This window comes from Bufo gargarizans, chromosome 1, assembly GCF_014858855.1.
Source record: "Bufo gargarizans isolate SCDJY-AF-19 chromosome 1, ASM1485885v1, whole genome shotgun sequence".
Taxonomy (NCBI): domain Eukaryota; kingdom Metazoa; phylum Chordata; class Amphibia; order Anura; family Bufonidae; genus Bufo; species Bufo gargarizans.
Window position 1 is genome coordinate 209,394,316 of NC_058080.1, and position 27,633 is coordinate 209,421,948.

At 42.2% G+C, this 27,633-nt stretch overlaps 1 protein-coding gene across 7 annotated transcripts in view; it reads right to left on the reverse strand.

Moving 5' to 3' along the window:
• Positions 1–2,103: 2,103 nt before the first annotated feature.
• Positions 2,104–27,633, reverse strand: part of JADE1 (jade family PHD finger 1) — a 62,869-nt gene continuing 37,339 nt past the window's right edge. For all 7 annotated transcript variants that reach the window (XM_044304041.1, XM_044304289.1, XM_044303957.1 and 4 more), the window contains 7 exons: positions 24,970–25,160; positions 23,761–23,972; positions 22,095–22,262; positions 21,363–21,479; positions 10,750–11,271; positions 7,559–7,679; positions 2,104–4,521 (listed from right to left, as the gene is read on the reverse strand). In XM_044304041.1, coding sequence (XP_044159976.1) covers positions 3,638–4,521; positions 7,559–7,679; positions 10,750–11,271; positions 21,363–21,479; positions 22,095–22,262; positions 23,761–23,972; positions 24,970–25,160 — 2,215 coding nt within the window. In that variant the 3' untranslated portion in view covers positions 2,104–3,637. The remainder of the gene's footprint in view (positions 4,522–7,558; positions 7,680–10,749; positions 11,272–21,362; positions 21,480–22,094; positions 22,263–23,760; positions 23,973–24,969; positions 25,161–27,633) is intronic.

Here is a 27,633-nt window from a genome sequence, read left to right on the forward strand (position 1 = left end):
TAACTTTTTTATTTCCCCATTCACATAGCCGTATGTTTTGCAGGAAAACTTGCACTTTCTAATGTAATTTAATATTGCATACGATGCAGTGGGTGCAATGTTTAAAAAGCTTACTTTTGCCATACATGTAGGGTGGCGGTCAGGTAGGGGCTCAGCCATATTCTTATTGTTTGAGAAGAACTGAATTATAATCAATGTTTCCTAGCAGTCAGGAGTTCACAGTTTTTTGTGAAGGTTTTGAGACAGATTTTCCTGTAGGTTTTTCAGCCAGAAGTAGATTTGAAAAGAAATATAAAATAAAGGACTTAGGCCCCTTTCACACGGGCGAGTATTCCGCGCGGGTGCGATGTGTGAGTTGAACGCATTGCACCGGCACTGAATCCTGACCCATTCATTTCTATGGGGCTGTTCACATGAGCGGTGATTTTCACGCATCACTTATGCGTTGCGTGAAAATCGCAGCATGCTCTATATTCTGCGTTTTTCACGTAACGCAGGCCCCATAGAAATGAATGGGGTTGCGTGAAAATCGCAAGCCTCCGCAAGCAAGTGCGGATGCAGTGTGATTTTCATGCATGGGTTCTAGGTGACAGTCTATTCACTGTATTATTTTCCCTTATAACATATAGCTGTGGGCTAAAGGACCTGTGGTGATGTCATATCACATGCTCCATCACCATGGTGATGGACCATGTGATTGGAGCATGTGATCCGATATCACCACAGGTCATTTAGCCCACAGCTAAAGAAGAGACCGACCGGGAACTACGCGATCAAGAGGAGAAGGTGAGTTAACTTTTTTATTTTTTTCTAACCCTTCCAGCACTATTATACTATGCATTCTGTAGTCAGAATGCTATTATTTTCCCTTATAACCATGTTATAAGGGAAAATAATAAATACAATCTTCAGAACATCAATCCCAAGCCCGAACTTCTGTGAAGAAGTTCTGGTTTGGGTACCAAACATGCGCGATTTTTCTCACGCGAGTGCAAAACGCATTACAATGTCGCGCGTTTTCCCGCAACGCACCCGCCTCTTATCCGGGCAAAAAACATGACGCCCGTGTGAAAGAGGCCTTATACTTCTCCTTCCTACTGGATCCACTTCTGGCTTCAGATGAAAAACCTGCAGGAAACCCTTCCTCAAAATCTCCTCCAAAAAAAAAACTATGTGTGAACCTATCCGAAGGAATACAGACTGAGCCATCAGAGCGACTGACGGGACTGTAGTGTACACAGACAGCAATAGTCTGCAAACAGTTGTACAGAGAAAACTGCTAAAAATGTTTAATAAAGACCAATTGAAAAAAAAAAAATCATCCTAAAATGAGTAGAATGCAATAATATAAAAAATGCCCTAAAAAGGAATCAGTAGCTTTTGTAGGGGTTGTCCATGATTCGAAAAAAAAGGCCAGGTTCCCCCCCCCCCCCCCCCCCCAAAACAGTGCCACTCTGGTCCATCTGTGCCTGTGAGGTTCATCTCTATTCAACTGAACACCAGGTACAGTACATAGACAAGAGCTGCACTGTTTTGAAAGAAAAAATAAATAAATCTTGGACAACCGTTTGAACCTGGGCTTTTTTTCAGGTGTTCCTTTTCTAAAATAAATTAAGCCACTAATTTGTGTGGCTTAATTTATTTTAGAAAAGGAACACCTAATAAAAATAATAATAATAATAATAATAATAATAATAATAATAATAAATGGTGTTTTCCAGAGGTGAACCATGAGAAGGTGTCATATGTACTACCAGACATCTTGGAAGACCTTAGAAGGCCATAAAAATGGTTAAAGAAGTATTCCCATCACAGGCCATGGGGGCATATCGCTAGGATATGCCCCCATTGTCTAGTAGGTGCGGGTCCCACCTCTGGAACCTGCATCTACAACAAGAACGGAGTGGGGAGAGCTGTGGCTGGAGGAGCCCGGATTTCCCGGGGTCTGTCCACCACCAAGCGCTGCTCCTATAGAAATGAATGGGAGCGCACCGCGCACGCGTTGCCCCTGCTCCCATTCATTTCTATAGGGCAGACGAAAATAGCCGAGCTAGCGCCCCTCTTTTCATTTCCCCGCTCCGTTCTCATTGTAGGTGTGGGTCCCAGCGGTGGGACCTGCACCTATCAGACAATAGGGGCATATCCTAGCGATATGCCCCATTGTCTGTGATGGTAATACCCCTTTAATTTAACCAGACTTGAACAGAAATGGCTAAAAGAACTTGATAGATCATATCAGATATTCCAAAGAAAGGAACTTGGAAATGAGAGATGGCTTTCTTTTGTCTATCTAAGGATTCTTTCTGATAAACCTTTCCAGCTAAAAGACTCTGCAGACATTACTTATCAAAGCTAAATAATGCAGGCAAGTAAGCGCAGTGTTTTTCATTTTATCTAATCTGACTGGATTAAGCAGCTCCTTTGGACACTTTATTCTCATTACATATATGCTCCCTCTACTGGAAGCAGGCACACCAGTGATGGATTCATATGCACAGTTATGGAAACCAGCATCCATGCCTTGTATAAATCCTTCATCCCCTGGGAATGAAAGGAGGTCAGTTATTATTGTCTGCATTCAATACCACCGACAGAACGGAACAAGTTATGTCGTAGTGAATACCCCAAAAGTGGGAGCGGAATGCATATTCACAAGTCCCCAGCTGTAATGTTCCATGTATACCTACATACAGGAGCATCACTGTCAGTATTTTCTATAAGCCAGCATTAGTTTTGCACGTGCAACCATCTTCAGAGCAATCTGACACCACAAGACATATAATATCTGGGTGCAGCTGGTTTCTTAGGCATGAGCTTTTCTGAATAGTCTGCCCACCATGCCAGTTTAGTGTAGCTGGATAGTTATGTCTTGGTTGCATTTTCAATGCTTAGACATGTATCAAACCAAGAGATTATCTTGCAAATAAAACATGGCACACAAGTGCCCTAGTAGGCTTGGAAGTCTCCTTCTACATGAACAGTATGAGACTCAGACATGCGGCAGGGCAAAGAAGTATGGACAGCTCATTAACATGTGTGTACAGTGCAGTTTTATTTTGAGGAAAGGGGTGCTCCCTTTTATTCCAGTTCCCCAAACTTCCAAAATAATTTCAAGTGCATATTGCATCTCACACACCCACCAGGTGGTGAACCAGAGCGTCTTTATAGGTCATTATATTATTGATTCCACGCCACCAAGTACCAATTGGCCATTGTGCTAACATAACAGTGTAACAGGCAAATGAAAAGATACTTAAGACCATGCCTGCATATCAAAAAGAAGTGCAAGGAAATGTAACGGCCAGAAGTGCAAGTTGGTGTACCCAAAACCAAACTGTGTATTACTCCAAAATGATTTCATTGTGCTTCCAAATGGACAAATGAAAGCACATCCAGTGCCACCTACCCTCAAACTTGTAAACCTGCCCCATAGACATACTCTTATGTCCAACATAAGCAGATGCATTTCAGAGGAATAGGGAAGAAAATATTGTGGGTAGGAAGAAAGTCCTGGATTTCAAGTGCAAGTAAACACACATGGAGTAAGTACAGGAAGAGTGGACTATTGACCAGTTCAAGTCTTTTTAGTCTCCTGTATAGAAGCAGTCTGTCCTGGAGTATATAGAAAGGTTTCCAGTTAAGAGGCTAGGATGCTTCTCCTAATAATGTCTGTCTCGTACCCTCTGCTCATGTTGTTGCTGGATGACAGCCTTTGTAGCGAACACTTCTCTGCCGATTCTGTTTCAGAGTCACTCATCTCTGCATCGGGGGTGTAGCCATCATTGTCACTGACTAGCTTTAGTTTATCTTTTGTCCTATCATTTGGCGAGACAAGGCCTATATATTGGCAGTTTGTGTTTGATTGACAAGTTCCGGCTTTTTGTGGCTGCCTTTCTCCTTTCTTTGGAATTCGGAATCCCCCCCAGTTTTTCACAGGGCTTGTAGGCACTTTTACTGAAGTCTGGTTACAATGTATTTTGATTATGGAGCCACTGTACTTAGACAAGCTGTTCCCAGCGGAGGTCTTTTTCGTGGCTATGGCAGTTGTCTTACTGCTACAGTGGCTTAGGGCTCTCTTGTTCTCAACCTGTTTATCCACTGGCTCTCCTGTCCGTGGAGTCTTGTGCTGCTGCCTATAGGGCTTCTCCTTTAGCTCTGCTTTTATAATATCACACCGAGGGCGGCTGTCTCGTCTCTTTCTGTGTTCTGGCATACTGGCCCCATTTTTCTGCTGGACTGGTGACACCTTGGCAATGGCCTTCTCCGCAGATAATGTAGACTCCATGGGTATCGCATCCCTCTTTTTATCACTGTAAATCGAATGAGAGTACTGTGATTTCATGCTGCTCAATGACCTCGCTCTGTCTCTGCTCTTTTTGTGGGATACTTTCATGGATCGTCCCAAAGAAGAACCAAGCTGTTTCCTGAAGAAAGCAGAATGCCATTTCAAATCCTCAATTTTTGGAGCATCTGGCCCAGATGGTTGGGTGTTAAAGAGAAGGTCGCTTTCTGAAAAGGCACCTGAGGAAATAAATATAAAACATGATAAGATGCAACAATGAATTAAGTCAACATGAGACTGTAACACTGAAAACTGTGGATTCATGATTTCAGATTCAGTGAAGCTGCAGCACCCTCAGACTGTCTACAAGGCTGCTTGTTTACACTGCTCCCTTTAGTCCTCTTATGCTATAGACCAAACTGTAACCCAAAACCCACATATTTATCGCAAAGTGCCAACACAGCAATTTACCCTGAATACTACAGTCCAGTATAGTAGTATATCTTCCATGTACTTTACCATTTAGCTATTATAGCCTGCCTACATTCAATGCACTCTCTGTGCTGTTCATAGTCCGCCCTGCGCTGATGAATGGCAGGAAAATTCTAACGCATACTGGTACATCATAGACTATTTCCAGGGCGTGGGTGCCCACAGAGAGGGCTCCGAGTGCCGCCTCTGGCACCCATGCCATAGGTTCGCCATCACTGCTATAGACATACTAGGACAAACTACTGAAAACTGAAAGAAATACTTTATTGCCAAAAGCAACCAATCACAGCACTGCATTTTTCAAGAGCACTATGAGAACGCACAGCTGTACTGTGATTGGTTGCTATGGTCAATAAACACAGGTTTTCTTTGAGATAGTTTCATAAACCTTCCCAATATGTGCTTAAAAAAGTGCAGAGTCTGCTGTAATCACAGGACTAAACTAACTAGGCAACTTGTAACTTCTTGTCTGGGTTTCCTGTCAGTAGGGAGGAAGCAGTTTATGTTTCCTCTTGCTCTAACCCATTTTATGTGCTGTCTTCAAGGAGAATGAAGCATAGATCACAAATGTAAATTGTAGATTAGACACCTACACACAGAGATGCAGATTTGAAGAGGTTTATAATGCACAGGAAGCATTCTGCAGTGAATTTTTTATTTTTATGATAAATGCTATATTTTTTTTTTTAGATTTCAATAATACAGGTTCCCATTTTAATCCCCACCCAAGTTAAGGGTTTCTTTTGTATCCTTCTAAAATGATCAGCAAGAAAACTAAATGAAAATGCTTAAAACTTCTATTTATCTTGGTACATTAAAATATGGTAGTAGCTGATCAAAATTGCTAGCCAAAACAGGCTTTCTACAGGGATTATGCGAGAAGGAGGATGACCTGGGAAGTCTGTAATTGCCCCCTATATGTGTAACAGGCTCACTCATCAATCACATTTATTCACACCTGTCCCTGTACTAAAACATGACATTAACAAGTGGGCTGGGAGGAGGCTCAACCTGTGTACAAGTCTATGTGGTTCATGAAACATGGTCCAAGAGATGGCTGAATTTTCCAGATTGTGGCTTGTCTGAGCCAAACTCAAAACATCATAATTGATCCGATTATGGAAATTCCAGCCCAACTGTGGATTTACTGCCCTGTACACAAATGACCCTGTCAGTCAGGACAGTAGACCTGCAGTTGGTCTGGAACTCACAGCATCATGGATGACTACAATACAGCAAGTTCAGTTTAGATGAGTCATGGTTGGTTTAGGAAATGCGGCCATCACACGGACTAGGTTAACCAGACCACATATCACTGTGTGAAAGCAGCCTTAGAATATGTTGTGGCGTGTCCATGTTACCCATTGACTGCTAAAGACATCTATTAAGGCCTCATGCACACAACCGTTTTCCGGGTCCACATCCGAGCCGCAGTTTTTGCGGCTCAGGTGCAGACCCATTCACTTCAATGGGGCCGCAAAAGATGCGGACAGCACTCTGTGTGCTGTCCGCACCGTTGCTCCGTTCCGAGGCCCCGCAAAAAAAATATAGCATGTCCTATTATTGTCCGTTTTGTCGACAAGAATAGGCATGTCAACAATGGGCCGCCCCGTTCCATTCTGCAAATTGCGGAAGGCACACGAGTGGCTTCCTTTTTTTGCGGATCCGCAGACCGCAAAAAACAGCACGGTCATGTGCATGAGGCCTTAACCATACAAAAAACCAGGAAACTTTTTAGATTCTCTATTTTGCATTAGAAATAAGGAGGGGCAATTATCAAAGCTATAACGCCACTATTATGGTGTAAAAAAATAAATAAAAAAATAGCTAATTATGGCACACAGCATATTTGCACTATAATTTGCAACTTTTTAAGCTTCTCGACACTTTTGGTACTTGACGCTTCTCACACAGGCACGGGCGCTGCTGTATCTTCCTGTTGCCCAGAAGAAAACATCTAGCGTCGGTTGGGTGTTAGCCAATAGCAGGCCGCGATGGGGATAAAAGTCTCCCTAGCGTCACCCACGATGCGAATCATAAAAATAACTGGCCTGTGTAAAAGTCTGAATGATCATAGTGACATGGCACATGTCTCTCTCTCTCTCGTATCCCATTTGCAATGTTAAAGGAAGAGCCTGCAGCCAGTCAGGTGGTCATGTGATCATGTGATCCCAGCAAGGATCGGGGAATTTGCAGAGTGATTGAAGGGTAAGTACTGCTCAAAATATCTTTTTTGCACAGGAGCTGAAAGAGGCTTTTTAGGTACATACCAGGAGATCCTCTTTAAAGGGGATGCCCACTCCTTTACAAGAGATGGCCTATCCTCAAGATCGGTGGGAATCTGACAATCCACAGATCAGCTGTTTTGCAGTAGCTCTGGTAGATGACACTGGAACTATACAGTTGTATCCGTTTTGTAGCAAAGTAAGCTGGTTAATGCAGCATTGCTTCCACTAAAGTGAACAGGAACAGTGCTGCAGTAACCGGCTCCATCCACTGCACTAAAGACGGAGATTTCCGGCATCAGAACTTCTGCAGAACAGCGGTTCATCAGGGTGTGGGGTGTCAAACACCTGCCGATCAGATAGTGATGGCCTATACTAAGGAGAGGCAATCACTTTAAAAAGGTGTGGACAAACCCTTTAAGCCATTGGTTTTATATATACACATTAGTAATTTTATATAATGGGTGCCAGTTTTCTGAATTCATACTCATTCCTGAGGAAACCTGTGCTAGGAATTCAGTGTCAGACAGGAGCACATGTAGTTCACCATGTATCATACCGGCACTGCTTTTGTCCTGATCCATGAGCTTTGTGTAAAGATTAAAAATTTGCTCCTGAACTTTGCAAACAGAGCGCTTCATCTTCTCCCTTCTAGTCACCATGTATGTGAGGTTCCGTACCTAAAACAGAGGGAAAAAAAAAAGAAAACCTCAGCTTGTGGAGAGCATTTGTTTAGCACGCAGGATGTCTCTTGACTTGATGCCAGAATCCTCCCTTGGCTCGCACAGGATTACCACACCACAGCAGATGTACAGACGACAATGTAAAGCCACAGGATTCATGTAATAGGATCCAAGGGATAAGCACTGGGGGAGACAATCCAGCCAGTTTTCAAGCACTATGCAATGTACACTTTTTCCAGAAACTTCTAAAATAAAGAACAAATCAAAAACAGCTACTGGCCACGGCCAGTCACCTGCTAATAACCCAATGTTTTGTGATTAGCCATCTATAATCTGTTATTTTATGGAAAAAAAAAGTTATTTTTTTTCTTATGTTTGTTAACAAATATTAATCCTTACATCTGAAAGTTTATTTTGCCGTTTCCTGCATTTTCAGAAATAATATGCAGCTGGATTTACAAACATGAGTATTCATAACCAAAGTGTACTCCCCCTCCCAAAGGAGTTCTGCCCTGTTTTTACAATGTTTTTATGCTACGTAGGGTTGTTTAATACTTTTTTTTTTAGTTCAATTAGTGTTAAAGTGTGCAAAAATGTAAAAAAAAATAAAAAATTTAAAAATGTATAGTTCTTTATTCATTAAATCTGCAAAATGTCATAAAAACATTAAAATAGCTTCCCTATTTTTTTTTTTTATAAGTCTTTTATGTAGCCTTGGGTAATAAACAAGGCAGTTGTGTTAATGGTGTGTGTTTTTTAAATAGTTTTAAGCTTATATGTATTTTTGTTGCATAATGTTCCCAAAGATCATAAAAGACTTCTGGGGGACATTGACATTTTCTTACCTATAGGAGCCTTAGTTACAGGGGAAAACACCCCATGTCATGACGGTCACTGGCAAAGGTATTGTAAAACCCAGCAGCTATGCCATACCAGGGAGGATCTCAAGTGTGGTTGCCAGGTCCAATAGAGGTAGCCTCTGCTTCTATTCACTAAATAACTTACTGAGCCCTATGTGGACAGAAGTGATTATAAATGGTTCTATCGTCTCAGGATCTCTGAAAGCTGGGCGTCCAACTTGCTTCTGCTGGACAGAAAGAGCTTTAAAGCAGCAACATCAAGAGACGTCACTGCCGACTCGAGACCCACACCACCCACTGTCAGAAGACATGGGAGGTCAAGTGGTCGAACATTTCCTACTGTTATATTTCTAGAGCTCCTAGGCCTCCAATGAAACAGACTATGAACAAATCCATTGTATTGCAATTCCTTGGACGTTCTCTCCTCCATCTATAACCTACGAGTTAGCAAAAAGTGGGACAGATGGAAAGTATTGTTAATGCAGAAGCAAACTACAGAGGGTTTGTTTGCAGTCTTATCATGTAGATGCAAAGTTCTGCATTGGATCTATAGACACAAAACAATATAAAGATTGTAATAAAAGACTCGCTAAATTATGATAGCCAACTAGGTTGAAGTGCAAACGTCTATTTAGCCTTGTCGCCATTTTGCGACAGGGCTGTCGAGCTGTAGTTGAATATTGCAGCGGGGCATGGGAGCCAATAATTCCTTGCCCCGCCGCCAATCACCTACGCTACAGGCCTGAGGTCTATTTGGTAATGAAATCCCAGCGCAGGCGGACATCACGCTTGCCTGTGCCAGGACTCACAGCAGTGAAGTGTGCGCATCTGCGGGCCGTACCAGCAGCTAGTGAGCGACAGCGAAAGGACACAGGCGAGTATAAGATTTTAGCTTTTTTTTTTTTTTTTTTTTGCCAACATTACTGGCCATAAGGGGGGCACATTGCCGGCCGTAAGGGAGGCACATTACCGACCATTAAAGGGGCACTGGGGGGACATTACTTGCCGGAAGGGGGACACTCAGACATTACTAGCCATAAGGGGGGCCCTAGAGGACAGTATGGGGGGGAAATTACTACTGTGGAGCATATTTCTACTGTGGGGGCAGTGGGGGAGTAAATACTATGTGAGGGGAAATTACTATATGGGGGCAGTGTGGGAGAAAATTACTAACTGAGGGCAGTGAGGGGGGAAGTTACTATGTGAGGGCAGTGTGTGTGTGTGTGTGGAGAATTAATCTACGGTTTTATTATTATTACTGGGGGCACTCTAGGTGGCATTTATATTTGCTGTAGACACTATGGGGACATTATTTCTAGTGGGGTCACTTTTCAGCAGTATAGTACCTTGGACATTGGGGAGCACCACGGACACAGTATTGGGAATGGCAGCAGGATAACATTGTTGGGACACCAGGATGGGGGGGGTTGCTGGAAAAATTGAAATCTAACATGTCTGTAACAAACTCTGTAGAGACGAGATGCGGCTGAAAGAATTAGTCATGGAGGTCTGGGTCAAATGCTTACATGACAGGAGATGTCACTGGATGTAAGAGGTATGTGGTGCTGTATTCTCTTTTATGTAGTGCTGGCTCATTACTATGACCTGTGTCTCATCTTCTCTAAGTCTTTTTTTATTTATTATAATTATATGTATATTTTCAATTTGGTGACTAAAAATGTAATTTGGCTCCTGAATTTTTCAGTTTAGGAGGTAATGGCTCCTGTTTATTTTTTATTTTTTTATCTGGAGCACTGCATCATATGACATTTATAGGGGTATCCCCATCTAAGCATTTGTGGAATGTTGCCAAAAATGTCAGATAGATGCATCTGGGACAAGCTCCAATCAAGATAGAGCAGCTGTGCACACTTGGACACCCTCCATTTGAGTTCCAAAAATAGCCGAGCACTGGCTCTGCTAATTTGAAATTCGAGCAGTCCTATAGTGGTGCAAGGAGAGGTGGCTATGCTTGCATGGCTTGCTCTCCATCCTTTGCTATGGGACCTTTTCTTAAGTCTCACAGCAGTGAATGGAGAGCACACTGTGTATGCGTGGTGTGCTCTCCTTCACTTCAGATGCCTTGTTCTCAAGACTGGAGAAGGTTCCAGAGGCTGTACCTGTCTGACATTTGTGACATATCCTAGCAATATGCCACAATTTTTGGATGGGAAAAACCCTTTAAGTAGAAGAAAATAAGATCTCACCCTTTCTAGATCCTGCCGCAGGTGAGTAAATAGTTGCAAACGACGAATCAAAAAGTCTTGTTCCCGTTTGGCCAAGTTGTCTTCCTCATCCTTCTTAGGAGTTATAAGTGGTTTGTTAAGGTTGGCTTTCCTCTTCAGTTTCCAGTACTGGTATACAAAGTCAGTGACATCATATGGGATCTGCATGTCCTGACTCACATCCTGTACATCGACAAATGTATAGAAGTCGTCCTCAAGCTGCTGGAGTTTCAGTTTACGCTGGCTCCCATGCTTGGCCTCCTGTTGGCAGGCAACAAGACCTTGTAAATTATCCAAACAATCTGAAGAAGCCTTGGCTGCTCCAAAGAAATCACTGGTGTTTTCAATGATTTTGCCATCCTCTGTTTTTTTGCTTCCGCTATGCTTTGGGCAATAAGATTTAAATTTCACTTCGTCTTCTTCTGTCAGGATTGTCTTCATCTCCAGGCCACGATCAAACGCGCACGTGACATGAAAAGCAGTTCGACAATTTTTAATAGAGCACTGAAAGCAAAAAGAACAAGGCATTAGAGATTTCTACAGACTAAGTCAATGTGATGAAGAAGCAGGAGACCTGAATGATACCGTTATGATAAATATGAAGTTATGGCTACCATTTTCATGATGTATTTTAATAAATATTTTAAGACAGAAAAACTGTCTGCACATCAAACTTTAACAGTAGGTTATTCTAATATTGGGTGGAAGACCACACTGCAGCCAACAATAATGCAACCAAGCACCTCTAGGGGGAGCCGCTCCGCAGCATTTGCTGCCAGGTTTGGTCCACTGCATTGTAACAATGTCAACTGATCCAAAATCTCACTTTTCCATGTGGAGTCAGTGAACAACCCGGAGGAAGTAGGTAGAAATCTCAGGAGAAAGCTGGCCAAGTGTTGTTGTGGTTTTCAGTAGAAATCCGTATCTAAATCTTCATCAGATCCTCAGCATTTGAGTCTGTCACACCATTTTCACTAAGTGCCCAGTTCACCCATCTGCTCCTCCCTTAGCCTCCGAAGGCTTCCTCCTGTCTTACCTGATGTCATGGCGAAGTACAGTACCTCAAAATCTTGCTTCTGGCAATCTCTACAAGCGCAGCGCCTGCGCAAGATTCTGAGATTATTCACTATGACATCAGGGGAGGAAGGGGAGCCCTAGGCCAGTGATGGCAAACCCTTTAGAGACTGAGTGCCCAAACTGCAACCCAAAACCCACTTATTTATCGCAAAGTGCCAACACGGCAATTTAACTTTAATACCAATATAGTGCATCTTCCATGTACTTTACCATTTAGCTATAATAGCCTGCCTGCATTCAGTGTGCTGTATTTGCTGTTTATAGAGCGCCCAGCGCTGATGAATGGCAGGAGGAGTCTAAGGCCTCTTTCACACGGGCGTTGCGGGAAAAGATGCGGGTGTGTTGCGGGAACATGCACGATTTTTCCGTGCGAGTGCAAAACATTGTAATGCATTTTGTACACACGTGAGAAAAATCGGCATGTTTGTTACCCAAACCCGGACTTCTTCACAGAAGTTCAGGTTTGAGTTAGGTGTTGTGTAGATTGTATTATTTTCCCTTATAACATGGTGATGGACCATGTGATGAGCGCAGTGACATCACCACAGGTCCTTTTCCTACTGCACAGCAAAGAAGAAGACAGAAGAGAAGCCGGGCTGCGCGAACAAGTGGATTAAGGCGAGTTAAATTATATATTTATATTTTTTAACCCCTCCAGCCCTATTGTACTAAGCATTCTGTATTAAGAATGCTATTATTTTCCCTTATAACCATGTTATAAGGGAAAATAATAATGATCGGGTCCCCATCCCGATAGTCTCCTAGCAACCATGCGTGAAAATCGCACCGCATCCGCACTTGCTTGCGGATGCTTGCGATTTTCATGCAGCCCCATTTACTTCTATGGGGCCTGCGTTGAGTGAAAAACGCACAAAATAAAGCATGCAAGCATGTCCTGGCAAAGCACTTCTATTCTGCCCCCGCCAGGCACTTGGGAGCTGTTTTTTAGCAGAATAGAAGTGCTTTTCCAGGACATTGAATACATACCCACAAATATTACACACAAGTATGCATGGAATATCTCACAAACTTCTGAGGAGCAATGCTGTTATATTAGTGAAAATGCCTTAGGCATAAAGGTAAAGCTATGAGGTCTTGCAGAGCAGCGATTATTGAATACATGTAGGGCATACACATGGTGCCAGCGGTACATTGCTGAGGCAAACCAATATTTAAGGCTTCTATACTGTATACAGTACATAGCTCCAGATGTATCGGTAAACTGGTAACTGAATACATGGGAGCAAACAGCATACAGAGAAGCCTGGCACCGGTAGTCTCACTGCGCGGACTTCCTCCATACCTACATTATGGATGTGTAGAATACTTTAGATTCATTTTCCTTTTGTTTTTTTAAAGTTAATCATATTCAATGTGATACCAACAAATCTCCGTACCAGACATGGGTAACAGAACTTGGGTTACGCTAAGCTCCAGCACCCACATGGTCCCACTGTAAAAGTCTCCCTTTTTGACTGGATACCTCTGTAAAGAATTGCAGTCTACTACTCCAATCCATACCCCTCTTTGCAGTACACTGGCCAGAAGGCGGCCTAAGAACACCATCTGTCTAATGTAACCCCATGGACACATTTACAGCATGTGTCAGCAGCTTTCCCAACATATACAGCACATCACAAACCCAAGCATTGAGTTTCATGTCCCAGAGGAGTATACAAATAGGAAGCAGTGGCGGAATAGAACAAGTGTATCTGTCAATCCATTCAGCCCTGGAAAATAGAGGATTATTGTCACAGACGTGTGTTGTGCATAACTGAACATCTGAAGATGTTCCCTTGTTGAACAGGGTTGCTTGGCGGTAAGGATGCTTTTTGAAGCTGGTCGGCATAACTAATTAAAAAAATATATATACTCATTTACAGAATAGATCTCGAAAGAGTGCAGTTGATATTAAAGGGTATTTGTACCTATGATACTGGCTGACCTGTTACATGTGCAGCTGAAGACATCTGTGTTGGTCTCATGTGCCCACATTACTGATTAAAAAAATGATGCTTTACTATATACAAATGAGGCTCTAGGAGCAACGGGGGCGTTACTATTACACCTAGAGGCTCAGCTCTCTCTGCAACTGCTGCACCCTTTCCACTTTAATTGACAGGGTCAGGCAGGTGTGATGTTTCTGCTGCCTGGTCCTGTCAAGCAGAATAGAGAGGGCGCAGCAGTTGCAGAGAGAGCTGAGCCTCTAGGTGTAATGGTAACGCCCATGTTGAGGCTTCTAGAGGCTCATTTGCATATAGTAAAAGCATCATTTTTCTCAGCAATGCGGACACATATGAACAGATGTCTTCAGCTGACAGGCGCACATGTAACATACACAAATCATAAAGCTTGTGGTGGTAGTTTCTTCTATACGTTATTCGGAAGCTGCTAAACCTGGTGATGCAAAGTGTGTGACAATCTGACCAAAAAAAAAAATATAAAAAAAAAAAAAAAAAAAAAAAAAAAAGGTGCCTTTAAGGGAAAGTGCATGTTCCAGGCTGTGCTACATGACAGCTTCCTAACCTCAGAGACTAAGGCACAATGACAACAGAATATTTCTCCGTTTCCTTTGAAAAGTAGCCAATTCGCCCTCCTCTGGGTTTTGCTGCTCAGGTTGATTCAGCACGCAGATGAAAGGGGAAACACACAAGACCGTTATTAACCGACTTTACATCATCCAAGGCTGTGCTGTTCTGGAGTCGGAAATCAATACGGCAGAAAAATAAACATAAAGGAAACAAGAAAATACAACGCCATAAACTACAAAAGATGTTATTGGAAAATGAAGAGAAGACTGCGTGGTGTCGGGAGGGGATCAATACAGCATTGCACACACGACTGCAATCACCTGGGCAATGCAAACAATTAGACCACGGAAAGAAAGGTTTTATTCATTATCTTGTGGCATTTAGATGACTGCCCACTGCAGTTCCAGGGACTGTGGGGGGCGTCAGACACTGGCTGCACTCTGCCGTCTACGCACCAGCTTTTACATTCATTTTCTACCCTCTGGGATTATGGAATATAAAAAAAGAAAAAGAAAAAAAAAAAGCTATAATTACATCTGTGATTTTGCAGCATCCCCTGAGAAATGAAATTCATCCTGTTTTTATGATGCCCACAGGGAATATGATAATGACTGGAACGCATATTAAACATGATTTTATTTTTAAAGCAGCAATTAACCCTTTTCTCTGCCACAGGTTTGGGGACAAATTTAACACTTTTGACATAAACAAGTAAAACCATAAAAATAAAATTTATATTATGCCCGTGTGCTTATATATATATATATATATATTCTGAAACTACATGCCCAGTAAATTGCGTTAGTCATCCAGCACTTATCTAATGTGCGTCTGAAATGTTGCATCAATCTGCATCAAAAATATTTCGGAAAAAGTCTGACCCAAGCAGAACCTTTTTAGAAGAAAGTAGAATACAGTGATGTAACTAGAACTGACTGGAACTGCACTGTACATGAAATAAACATACTGCTAGGTTTTTTATGTATATTACAGTTTGCTCTCTGGTGGCGCCCCCTGCCGTTTCTCCTGTGGCCAAAATTCTGGTCCACCTACTCCTGCATTCCAACATGCTCAATAGCTTCTCTGCTCCCTTCTCCTCTTCTCAGTGCTAGTGTAGTGATCTCTCAGCTCATATATATAGCTATATCGCTATCTCTCTCTAGACACTGGAGAAGGAAATTATGGAAGGAGAATTACATTCCATAGTTCAATTATTTATTACTGGAATCGCTGAGGAACTATTTTCTATGCAGGGGAGCAAGGGGTTAACAAGAACTGACAGAGATGAAGCTTCATGCTCCCATGGGATGAGCTGCTGCCCACTCACAGAAAGTGAAGAGCCCAGAGTTGCAGAGGTATGAGTAAAGAAGCTAAAAGAGAGTGAAATTTACATTGCAGAGCAATATTTTTTTGCATTGATATAGTTAACCCCTTGAGGACACAGCTTTATTTCACCTTAGGACCAGGCCATTTTTTGCAAATCTGACCAGTGTCACTTAAAGTGGTGATAACTTTAAAACGCTTTGACTTATCCAGGCCATTCTGAGATTGTTTTTTCATCACATATTGTACTTCATGACACTGGTAAAATGAAGTAAAAAAAAAATCCTTTTTATTTATAAAAAAAATACTAAATTTACCAAAAATGTGTAAAAAATTGCAAATTTCCAAGTTTCAATTTCTCTACTTCTATAATACATAGTAATACCTCCAAAAATAGTTATTAATTTACATTTTCCATTTTAATATTTGTTTCCAGTTACAAAGCAAGTGTTAACAGCCAAACAAAACTCAATATTTATGGCCCTGATTCTGTAGTTTACAGAAACACCCCATATGTGGTCGTAAACTACGGTACTGTACGGGCACACGGCAGGACACAGAAGGAAAGGAATGCCATACGGTTTTTGGAAGGCAGATTTTGCTGGACTGTTTTTTTTTGACACCATGTCCCATTTGAAGCCCCCCTGATGCACCCCTAGAGTAGAAACTCCTAAAAAGTGACCCCATTTTTTTGAAACTACGGGATAGGGTGGAAGTTTTGTTGGTACTGGTTTAGGGTACATATGATTTTTGGTTGCTCTATATTACACTTTTTGTGAGGCAAGGTAACAAGAAATAGCTGTTTTGGCACCGTTTTTATTTTTTATTTACAACATTCATCTGACAGGTTAGATCATGTGGTATTTTTATAGACCAGGTTGTCACAGACGCGGCGATACCTAATTTGTATACTTTTTTTATGTAAGTTTTACACAATGATTTCTTTTTTGAAACAAAAAATATATAAAAATCATGTTTTAGTGTTTCCATAGTCTGAGAGCCATAATTTTTTTCAGTTTTTGGGCAATTATCTTGGGTAGGGTATGATTTTTGCGGGATGAGATGACAGTTTGATTGGCACTATTTTGGGGTGCGTGTGACTTTTTGATCGCTTGCTATTACACTTTTTGTGATGTAAGGTGACAAAAAATGGTTTATTTAGCACAGTTTTTATTTTAAATTTTTTACGGTGTTCATCCGAGTAGTTAGGTCATGTGATATTTTTATAGAGCCGGTCGATACAGACGCGGCGATACCTAATATGTATACTTTTTTTTATTTATGTAAGTTTTACACAATAATATCATTTTTGAAAGAAAAAAATAAATAAATCATGTTTTAGTGTCTCCATAGTCTGAGAGCCATAGTTTTTTCAGTTTTTGGGCGATTATCTCATGTAGGGGCTAATTTTTTGCAGGATGAGGTGACGGTTTGATTGGTACTATTTTGGTGGGCAAACGCCTATTCAATCGCTTGCTGTTGTACTTTTTGTGATGTAAGGTGACAAAAAAAAATGTTTTTTTTAGCAGTTTTTATTTTTTATTGTGTTCATCTGAGGGGTTAGGTCATGTGATATTAGGTATCGCCATGTTCGGCTCTATAAATATAGGTCTACTTTTTTACACACACACACACACACACACACACACACACACACACACACACACACACACCCCCCCCCCCCCCCATTTTTTTTTTTACGTTATTTGGGGAAAATTATATTTTTGTTTATTTTTTGTTGAAACTTAATTTTTTGGGGGGGGACTTTATTTTTTCAACTTTTTCTTTCACTTTATTTTTTGTCCCACTTTAAGACTTCAACTTTTGGGGGTCTAATCCCTTTACAATGCATTTCAATACTTCTGTATTGGAATGCATTGGCTGTATGAGTAATACTGTGTGTATTACTCATACAGCTTCCAGCCTGTGAGATCCAGGGGGCTGGATCTCACAGGCTCGTCACAGGAAGGCAGCGCGATGCCTCAGGAAGGCATCGCGCTGCCTTCCATGCCATCGGATCCCCCCTACAGCCGCATAGGGGCCCGTTGGCACGCCCGATCACCGCCGCAACCACAGGTAAAAGCCAAAAGGGGGGGGGGTGGGGTGTTAAGGGACCCCCCCCCCCACACACACATTTAGCCAAGGTGCCTGCTCGATGATTTGAGCAGGCACCGGGTTCCGATCACCGCCCATGCCGTACCGGTATGTCATGTGTCCTAAAGAGGTTAAAATAATGGTGTACATTACTCCAGATACATATTTTTATTTGTAGGATAACACTTTTAAAGTCAATACCTATAAATGAGGTATACAGGTCTTATACTATAGTAGTATACAGGAGAATAATAACATGCTATAGCAGGGATGCTCAATCTGTGGCCCTCCAGCTGTTGCAAAACTACAACTCCCAGCATGCCCTAATAGCTCTTGGCTTTCCAGGCATGCTGTGAGTTGTAGTTTTGCAACAGCTAGAGGGCAGCAAGTTGGGTATCCCTGCGCTATAGAATCTTTCATAGGTTGTGACCCACTTCTTCTGTGGGTTTGCAGTTGTACATACCATGGATTCACATGCAGATTTAGCTCCACTTAAAGGGAACCAGTCACCAGTTTTATGGTGTCCTAACTAATGGCAACAGAAATAAGTGACTGATTCGCTTAGCAAAATGCTGGGTCACTTTCTTTAATTGACCAAGTCAATCTGCCAACATCTTGTATTGAAAAGCTCCAGCTGATAATGATGAGTCATGAATATTCATGAGCTCCTGACTCTCCCCGCCTACCTGCTGCTGATTGACAGTTTTTTTCCATATGAATCAGCAGCAGGTGGGCAGGAGAGTGGCTATCGCTCTGAATTAAATAAACGCTGGACTCCATGACATCACGCTGGACTCAAATCAGCTCATTAGCATGCGGCATCTTTGTGTGTATATTAGGAGGTAACTATCTGTCACACCAGTAAGTGAATACATCTAAGGTACTTTTTAGTAGTTAATGATTGATTATAATCTAATTAGTTATATACAAATATCCACATGACAGGTTCCCTTTAAGGGCTAAATCTGTGTGTGGCCACTTGCCCTTGTTTCCATGCACTCTCTGCACATAAAGTGTTGAAAATGAACATGTCAGCTGTCTGCATTCTATTTTTCTGGCCCTATGAAGCAACACAAGAATGGAGTGTCCAACAAAGATGTATAAGAAGGCTTTTTACTCCTGGAAACGTATGCATATATTAAAAAGCGGGCGTTACTAATCAATTTGTCAATAGGGTGCGTTCACATTGTGTGACATGGGCAACACTGATTGGGAGAGGTAATAATTGGCAATTTAAGCACAGATTTTCAGACAGAAAATTGCTTATGTCACATCTGTGTCAAGGATTCTGGGGGGCCATTTATTAAACAGAAATATGACTAAATTAGGCATATTTTTGGCACAGATTGCAGAGCAAATGTCATTTGCGCCGCAATCTGCGACTTCTCCCCGCTCATGGCAGGTCTAAAAAAGTGGGCGGAGAACGGCCCTCAGGTCGGTCTCATTTACCATTTTCTACGCCCGTTTTAGGGGTAGAAAATGGTCCAAATGTAAGACAGCAAGGAAGGCATCTTACATTTAGAAGCAGCGGTAGATGCGCTGAAGTTATGGACAGGTTGGCGTCTCTTCATAACTTCGGTGGATCGGGGTTATTAAGACCGGCGTCTAAAACGCTGGTCCAAATAAATGCACCCCTTTGTTCTTCTGTTCAATAACAAAAAGGATCAAAAATGGATCGGTCACATAAAAGACACCAATGGTGCTTATCCGAAACTCACTGACTGTAATGGGCGCCATCTGGTTCACATGATTGAGTCTGTCATGTTTACTGGACAAGATATAACTGCATGCTATGTAGTGCAGCAGGCTATGCTATTTTATGCAATTTTGGACAGAATCTGTAACAGAGGTGCCTAACGCAGATGTGAGTGAAGCCTAACAGAAGTAGTACAGCGCAGGGTTATAAGAAAAGATGCTCCAGGATTGTTTCACTATGGAGAGTACAAATCATTTATCAGATCCAGTATTATACGCTATTGGTTTTGCTGCCTGTGGTCAGGAGTAACATGGTATCAGCAAGAAACGAGAAATAATTTTATATCTATGGTGTCTCTATCTAAAAAGGAACAGGAGGAATACAATATACAACTGCAAGATCCCTCTGAAAAGGAAACCCAGATTTATATGTAGCAGGGCTGATGTAGTGGAGCCAAGAAACAAGTGGACTAGTAATAGCAGCATGTAATAATTACTTCCAAGTGTAATGCTATACTGAACGACTGCGCTGTCATGTTCACAAGTAATGGAAGACACAGTAAGTAGTAATAAAGGAAGTCTGCGTTGCATGCTGGTGCCTGTTATGCGTCACAGTAACAGCTACAAATATGGAATCCGTTTTTGTGAGTTAAGAGCACAATTCTGAAACGGATAATGAATCATTACTTCTGCTAGTATACAGGCTGTAATCACTCTCCCTGCGCCGAAACTCTGCTCCCTTCTGTGAACAGCCCATTCCAGCCAGAGATGGGCAAAGAAATGAGTGGAGCTTGGGTGCAAGAGAAAAAAAAAAAAAAAAGTGTCATAACTTGAGAACAGAGCCTCATATTAAGGCTATTTTCACACTAGCGGCAGGAAGGATCCGACAGGCTGTTCACCCTGTCTGATCCGTCCTGCTATTTCGCCGTGCCATCAGACCGCCACTCCGTCCCAATTGACTATAATGGGGACGGGGGCTGAGCTCCGGTGCAGCACAGCAGGGCACGGAGAAAGGCCGCCGGACTAAAACTACTGCATGTCTGACTTTTTAGTCTGGCGGCCTCACTGCGCACTGCTGCACCGGAGCTCCGCCCCCATTATACTTAATAGGGACGGAGCGGCGGCATGGCGAAATAGCAGCAGGATGGATTCGACAGGGTAAACAGCCTGTCGGATCCGTCCTGCCGCTAGTGTGAAAGTACCCTAACAAAAGAAAAACTGCATTTTAATCAGGTGAACCAAAGCTATGTGTCTGTGCAAACAATTGGACAGGGGTTTCCTGGGATATTACATCGGTTACCTATTCCAACCTCCACACACGCACAGATATTGTTGGCAACTTGAAAATGAAAGGCGTGAATTTATTTTATATCATATAACATGCTGTCAATCTACAGTAACACTGACACATTTCAGGCTCCTAGAGACCTTTACTCATAGCTATGAGCAAGGGCCACTAGGAGCCTCAAACGTGTCAGGTTTACTGTATAATGACATTTTTAGCTTTTAACGTTCAGAGTGCTAGACCTATACTTATGCTGGGCTGTCATCATTGAACGAATAGACGGGTGAGCTGTTCAATTTTGATATATAGTAGTTAGACACTTGTGCCAGGTAATGCAGTAAGTGTGCCATCCTTTTTCATTTGGGGTCATCTCTCCTAATATTAATGATATTAAAAACATTATACAGTGAGACAACCCCTTAAAGGATGGGCCATCAATATGCAGGTAAAACTTCCACACAGGCAGTCTATAGAGTGCCACAGATACTTCAGATTTCAGCACTGGTGGGGTCTGCTGCCATTACAGATAATACATTTGAATGATATTCCCACTTTAATTAACATAGTTGTTGCGTTCCTACAAACCTCACCTGTATACAGGCCCCAAACTTCTCATTGCACAAGTTGCAGATGAGAGCCCAGCGACTGCTAGGTATGTGAGATACCTTTGTAATGGGCTCCATCTTCTCTGGACTCCCAATGCTCACCTAGTATAAGACACAAATATGTACAAATTAAAACTCAATATCAGTCATTTCAAATGGATTCCCTATATGGGCTGCAAGGGAGAAAACGGAGGGCAGTTGAACAGGTAAGAAAAACAAAAAAGTTTTGGTTCACATCATCTTCATCATCCCCTACATACAAATTATAAAATAAGAAAGGCTCCTGGTATGTATGTATTCATTTTTAACGGACCCATACCCGAACATGCCAAAAGGGTGTTCTATTAGCATGGTTGGCTAGTACACTTTGTCTAGATAACGCTGATTAGCTGTTTTAGAAGACACCAGCACACATATTAGCACCGCGGCCTTCTCTCTGCTCTCCAAGCACAGTGCCGTCCATTTGATAGTGGCTGTGCTTGGTATCGCAGCTCAGCCCTATTCACTTCAAGGGGGCTGACCTGGGCCTAGGCCATGTAACCAATGAACTTGTTGTCATATGACCTACGGAAAGCTGTGAGAAGGCCATGGCACCTTCTCAAACATCTGATCTGCAGGGGTCCTGGGTGTCAGTCCCCCATCATCAGTAAAACTATCTCGAAAAACACCTTTACATTTCCGGGCTAATTATGGAAGCTACAATGCTGAGAATTTTACCTCAGGGATCCACAGAGCACAGCTGACATGGACCCACTTAGTGCCGCTCCGTGTGGGCTTCATGGCACCTTCTTTCTTAGGGCACAATAAGCATTTTGGCTGTACCCCCAAGGCACAGGTCCGGCACAGCCAACTTCCTTCTGGCACTTTCAATATGCCATAACAGGCCTGAAATAATGTGGAAAGACAGATCATTACCCCTCTGCGCATACAATAACCATAGAACAGCGAAAATTGGTTAAGACTATATATCAAAGGAACACGTGTTTACTGCAGCACAAGAAATCTCAATTCTTAAAAGAAGAAATTCATTACTCGATCCCAGCTAAGCTCCATCCTTATCTTAACAGCAGTTAATTATGTCATCACATTGCAGACATAAGCAGTAACCAGGGGAGCGATCGAAGGACACCATCCAGCGTCTTCATGAAGTATAATATATCATGCATGCAACATGTAATGGGCAGGCTTGTCATCACCTGTATGAAGTGAATATTTATAATGCAAGCCTCCATGTGAAACATATTTTAATGCTAAGAAAGCAAACCCGTTCCGTTAGAACTTTACCCTATGTATATTTGTCACCATTACATCCATTAACGGCACTTAATGGGATAAACACAGTAAACAATATTTCAGATATTCAGCAGCAGACCATGTTCATCATGATTAACATAGATCAATTGGATTATAGTCTATTACTAGGTGAACACAACAGACCTAAAACATAAAAAAATGGACAAACACAATTTTTCCATTGGGCTATTTTCTTCCTGCCTTCAAATATTTCTGCACACTCCTGAATTACACAATCCTCCAGAAGTCTAGCAGAAGAAACCCCTTTTCCCATCTCCATATATCATCTAGACAGATATTCACATTGCTTTTTAAGCACCAACATATTCCACAGTGCTGTACCAGCCCCTGTCCCCTTGAGGGCTCAAAGCCTAATCTTCCCACCTCAGAAACATTCTAGGGGTGATCTCATAGGAAACCAAATAAAATCCTGTAAGACCCAGAGGAACCCTACAAGTTGCCTACTTGGATTAGAAAAAAGGGTCCTAGGGCTTACAACCGCTGATATGGCCCGTCACGGCACTGCCCAAGCTAACTATTGTATATGGGGTCGTCCCATATCCATCTGCTTTTGCGGGAATGCTTGTTATTGATGATCTAGCTGTGTAATGCAGCCCTAAAAGTTCTGCCGATTGCCTGATGAAGGAGCAAACGCTCTTTCATCGGGCAATTTAGATTTTTAAGCATGCTTAAAAATCATTGCTTGCCGGCGGCAGATCGTGTTGTGTAATCACAATCTGCTGCCGGCAAACAACTAGTCAGTATGAGGATGAGCGATGGCCTAACGATCACTCCTTCCATATACTGTGGAGGAGATTGCTGCATGTACTAGAGGTCTCCTCCATTAACGAGCCGGCGATTGCTGGGAAGGAACACTTGACAATCCTCTGCTCCATCATTTAATGTAATACAGCCCTAAAGACTGTTGCCCCCATTATGTTCAGACAAGGGCGGTGGCAACATCTGTCTGCTGCAAATTGCTACCCCCAAGTAACAGGCAACATATGAAGGCACGTTCCACCTTCCAAGATTCAGCACCAGGCTATTTGACCCCATACCATTATTGCTGCTCATCAAGTGATGTGCCTACCTGATGAACACAGATGTTACATTTATCACAGAAGACCATTTCATTGCCATCCTCTCCATCTGGGGACTGGCAAACATCGCATACAACATCCTCATCATATTCTATTCCGAGGCCTTCCTCTGTCTCAATGGCATGGTTCATATTATCATAGCATCTCTGTTCAAACTCCTCCATCATGCGCTCCATGATGTATTCATCCAGTTGTGGCATACCTACAATTCAAGAACACAATAATCAGCGCTCATAAGGCACCATAAAGTGATTCGAAAAAGACTGTCATTCCAACAAACTTGACGAGAGGAACGGCCCTGCATGTAGTGCTTCTGGTCAATGACCTCAGTAGCATCTGACGTACAATGACAGAGTGCTGTGTCTTCTGTGTTTCTGGTGCCTTGCTTCACATTAGGAGACCTCTGTAGCTCAGTTTAGTTTTGTTTTTTTACATTTATAAATAGTCATGATAATAGTCCTAATTTAACATCATTTTGAAGGCGTTACAGATATCTAACACAATTTAAGGGGTACTCAGGGGCTTTGACAGAAAAGGAAGATCGTTCCACCAGTAGTTACCATTCCGTTGTGCCACCGATTTCAAAGTCTGGGCTGTTCTTATGTGACTGCCTGACTGGCGGAAGACTCTTCTGCTTATGTCTTCACCGGATCTGCTTCGGAGTCTTCCTGTTCATCCGCATAATGTACATGCAGCTAAACAAGAATAAAAAGGAGCAGATCTGGTCGAGACATCAGAGGAAGACAGCCACAGGAGACAGCCCAGACTGCAGAATCCGTGGTGTGACAGATTGGTAAGTAAAGGTGTAACCATCTTCTTTCCACAGGTTGTCTGGAAGCTATAATTTACTCAAAGCCCAGGGGAACTCCTTAAAAAGAGGTTATACAAAATAGAGGACAAAGCTGTTTTAAAAAAGGAAAGACAAGACAATAAGAGAAAGAAATTATATATAAACACACTAAATAATAAATCAGGAAAAAAACTGCCAAAATGTTTAAAGCAGATTTAAAAAGGAGAAATCTAAAGGTCGTAAAGATACGGGTGAAGATCCCATAGGTTAAGTATATGATCTCGGACCACACTGAGGATATCTTACATTAAAATAGAGCACCAAACCCCTTTGACACTGCACATAGATTTCTTAGACAGCTGTTGATTTCAATGGACCTTAGCTTAGAAAAGAAGCTAGAATTATTTACCCATGTCTTTGAATTCTTCATTAATCATCTCCAGCCAAGCAACATCCATCTCATTAAGGTCATAGCGACACACACCATCTGCTAAAGTGTGGATATCAACGTATCCCAGCTCAGGAGGATCGGACCCTGACGAATGGATGTACTTTCGAGGTCTAGTGTATGTGACCACCTTTTCTTTCTCGGCAATAGCCCTAAAACATTAAAAAGAAAGAAATTAATCCTGACTTCATTGAGTATTTCTGACCATTTCTATTAACATCACATCCACAAATACAGTAGGTTTACTGGCTACACCATATAGCGCTTTTACAGAATAACTGATACATACGTACTGTTAAAGTGAACCCTCCTTTATACAATATGACACCTAGCTCTGAGCCTAATGGGGCGTTTTTCAGGCTTTTAAAACAAACAGCCTGTCAGTTGGCAATGCTGCAGTAATGATATCAGTAAGGCTAAGACGTAACCACTGCAGCCAGCGGACACCTCATTAATATGGCGGGTCAGTGCTACAGCAGACCGGAAGTTAAGTAATTTTTTAACCTATACTGTAAAAGGGCCCTGTTAGAAGAGAACAGAGCAGGTAAAACTCAACCTATGAAGGAAGAAACCATTAACGACGACGGCTTCCTAGCCCCGAGATACATTTGGAGGGCACTTAGAGGAGTTGTCCAGAACGTTCATGGTGATGGCCTATCTTGAGGAAGTTATGGGGGGGGGGGGAATTATATATCAGATATTATGAAATCGCTTCAGTGCCAGAACTACACAACCATCCACTGTGTGGTGGACAGAGCTGGCTACTGTAGTAAATGACTGGTCTTGAATGAAATGCCCTCGGCAGCACGTCATTGCTGGGTCATGCGCTGCTCGGGGATACGCCACCACTGAGGCCAGTGTTGCTGAATCGAGCAAGGGAGCCTAAACAGAGAGGCAGAGAGCAGGGGAGTATGAGTTTTTAAACAGGTATAACATGCTGTACGGTGCTGTTTAAAAAATTCCGAAAAGTAAACAACCCTTTATGTCATCAATATCCGATTGGTGGGGGTCTGACCCTCAAACCCTACCCCCACGCCAATGAGCTGTTTGCAGAGACCAGGACACTCCGGTGAGCGATGCAGGCCTGTGTAAATCAGTCAAGTGGTCTGAATGGTTCAGGTGAATGGGGCTGAACTGTAATACCAAGCACAGCCACTATCCAAAGGACGGAGCTGTGCTTATAAGCTGCATGGCACTCACTAGAACACCACAACCTGCTGATCAGCGGGGGTGCTGGGTGTTGGATCCCTGCTGATCTGATATTGATAACCTATCCTGAGGATGGGTCCTCAACATTAAACACCTGGCCAACCCCTTTAAGTTAAAATTTCTCCTGAAATTGAGTTAGTATTTTTGGTTTTTCAAATATTTGGGGGGATACCATCTCTCCTTGGGGAGAGGGCCTTAATTGGCTTGAGGAGACTTATAGGCCTTTCATGCTCCACCATGAAGAGAAAAAAAAAAAAAGCTGGCAAAAAACAAACAAATGAAAAAATTAAAATAACTTGGCTATTCTTGCGTTTTCTTTAGTTGTAAAATAAAACCAGTGCAAATATGTGTGGGAAGGGCGCTAAGGGTGCTGCCACATACCTACCATTTTTTGGGCCAGGGAATGCTGACATTTTTTACAAGCATTTTAGGGGTGTCATTTTTGAGTAACACAACGTTTTTCTCCTCTATAGTGAAGTCTATGGGAAAAAAAACATTGCACCCAGGGCATGCTGGGATTTCACAGAAACATAATTTACCCAAAAACGCTCAAAAAAAAAAAAAGGGACCACTAAAAAAAAAAAAAAAAGCTTGTTTGTCCTGTGTTTAATATTTCCCAATGTTTTCCATGCAACATCTGGAGCTGGAATTTAAAAAATGTTGCAAAAAATGCAAGCCACCAAAAATCACAAAACCCCTCAAACACCATTCATTCATTTCTAGGTATTTTTGGGCTATTCCACAACTTATAGGACACGTCCTATTCTGGTCTGTATGGAGGGAGAAAACAATTCTTTATATTGACGGGTGTAAACATGCAGTGCATGGGGTAGGTGTCTGTATTTTGCGGATCCTTTGTTTTCAGACTGAAATACAGACACGGCCATGTGCATGAAGCCTAAAAGTAGTACTACTCCCAGCATTACACAGGAGCGGCAAATATAAAAGCATGCCAAGAATCATTGGCAACGGGAGGTATTTCACAGCCTTACCCAAGTTACCATCTGCAGGTATCATATCAAGTAACCTAATCTGTATGTAAAGTCAAAAAGTCATCCTGTCTTATGTCAGAAAGAAAGAAAATCCTTAGTAATTCTATGCAGGTAAACAGCTGCCGTATCTCCACAGGAGCCCTCTAAACAAATCTGAATGGGAAATAATACACAGGCAAGCACACTGATTTGCCTTCCCACGCATGCCTGCAAACCGCTGTTACAAGTCATCACTTCACAGTTTGCAGTCTCTCAAAGTGCATCCAACGCTGAACCTAGATTAGAAATTAGACGTCAATTCCCACCTTTCAGGCGCAGCTGGGAAGTATCAACTGGGGGCTAATTTGTCTAAGATGACTAGGACGATGTTGGAGGCAAGCTTGAACAAAACGCACGCTTCATTCAATAAGGCGACCGACTAAAA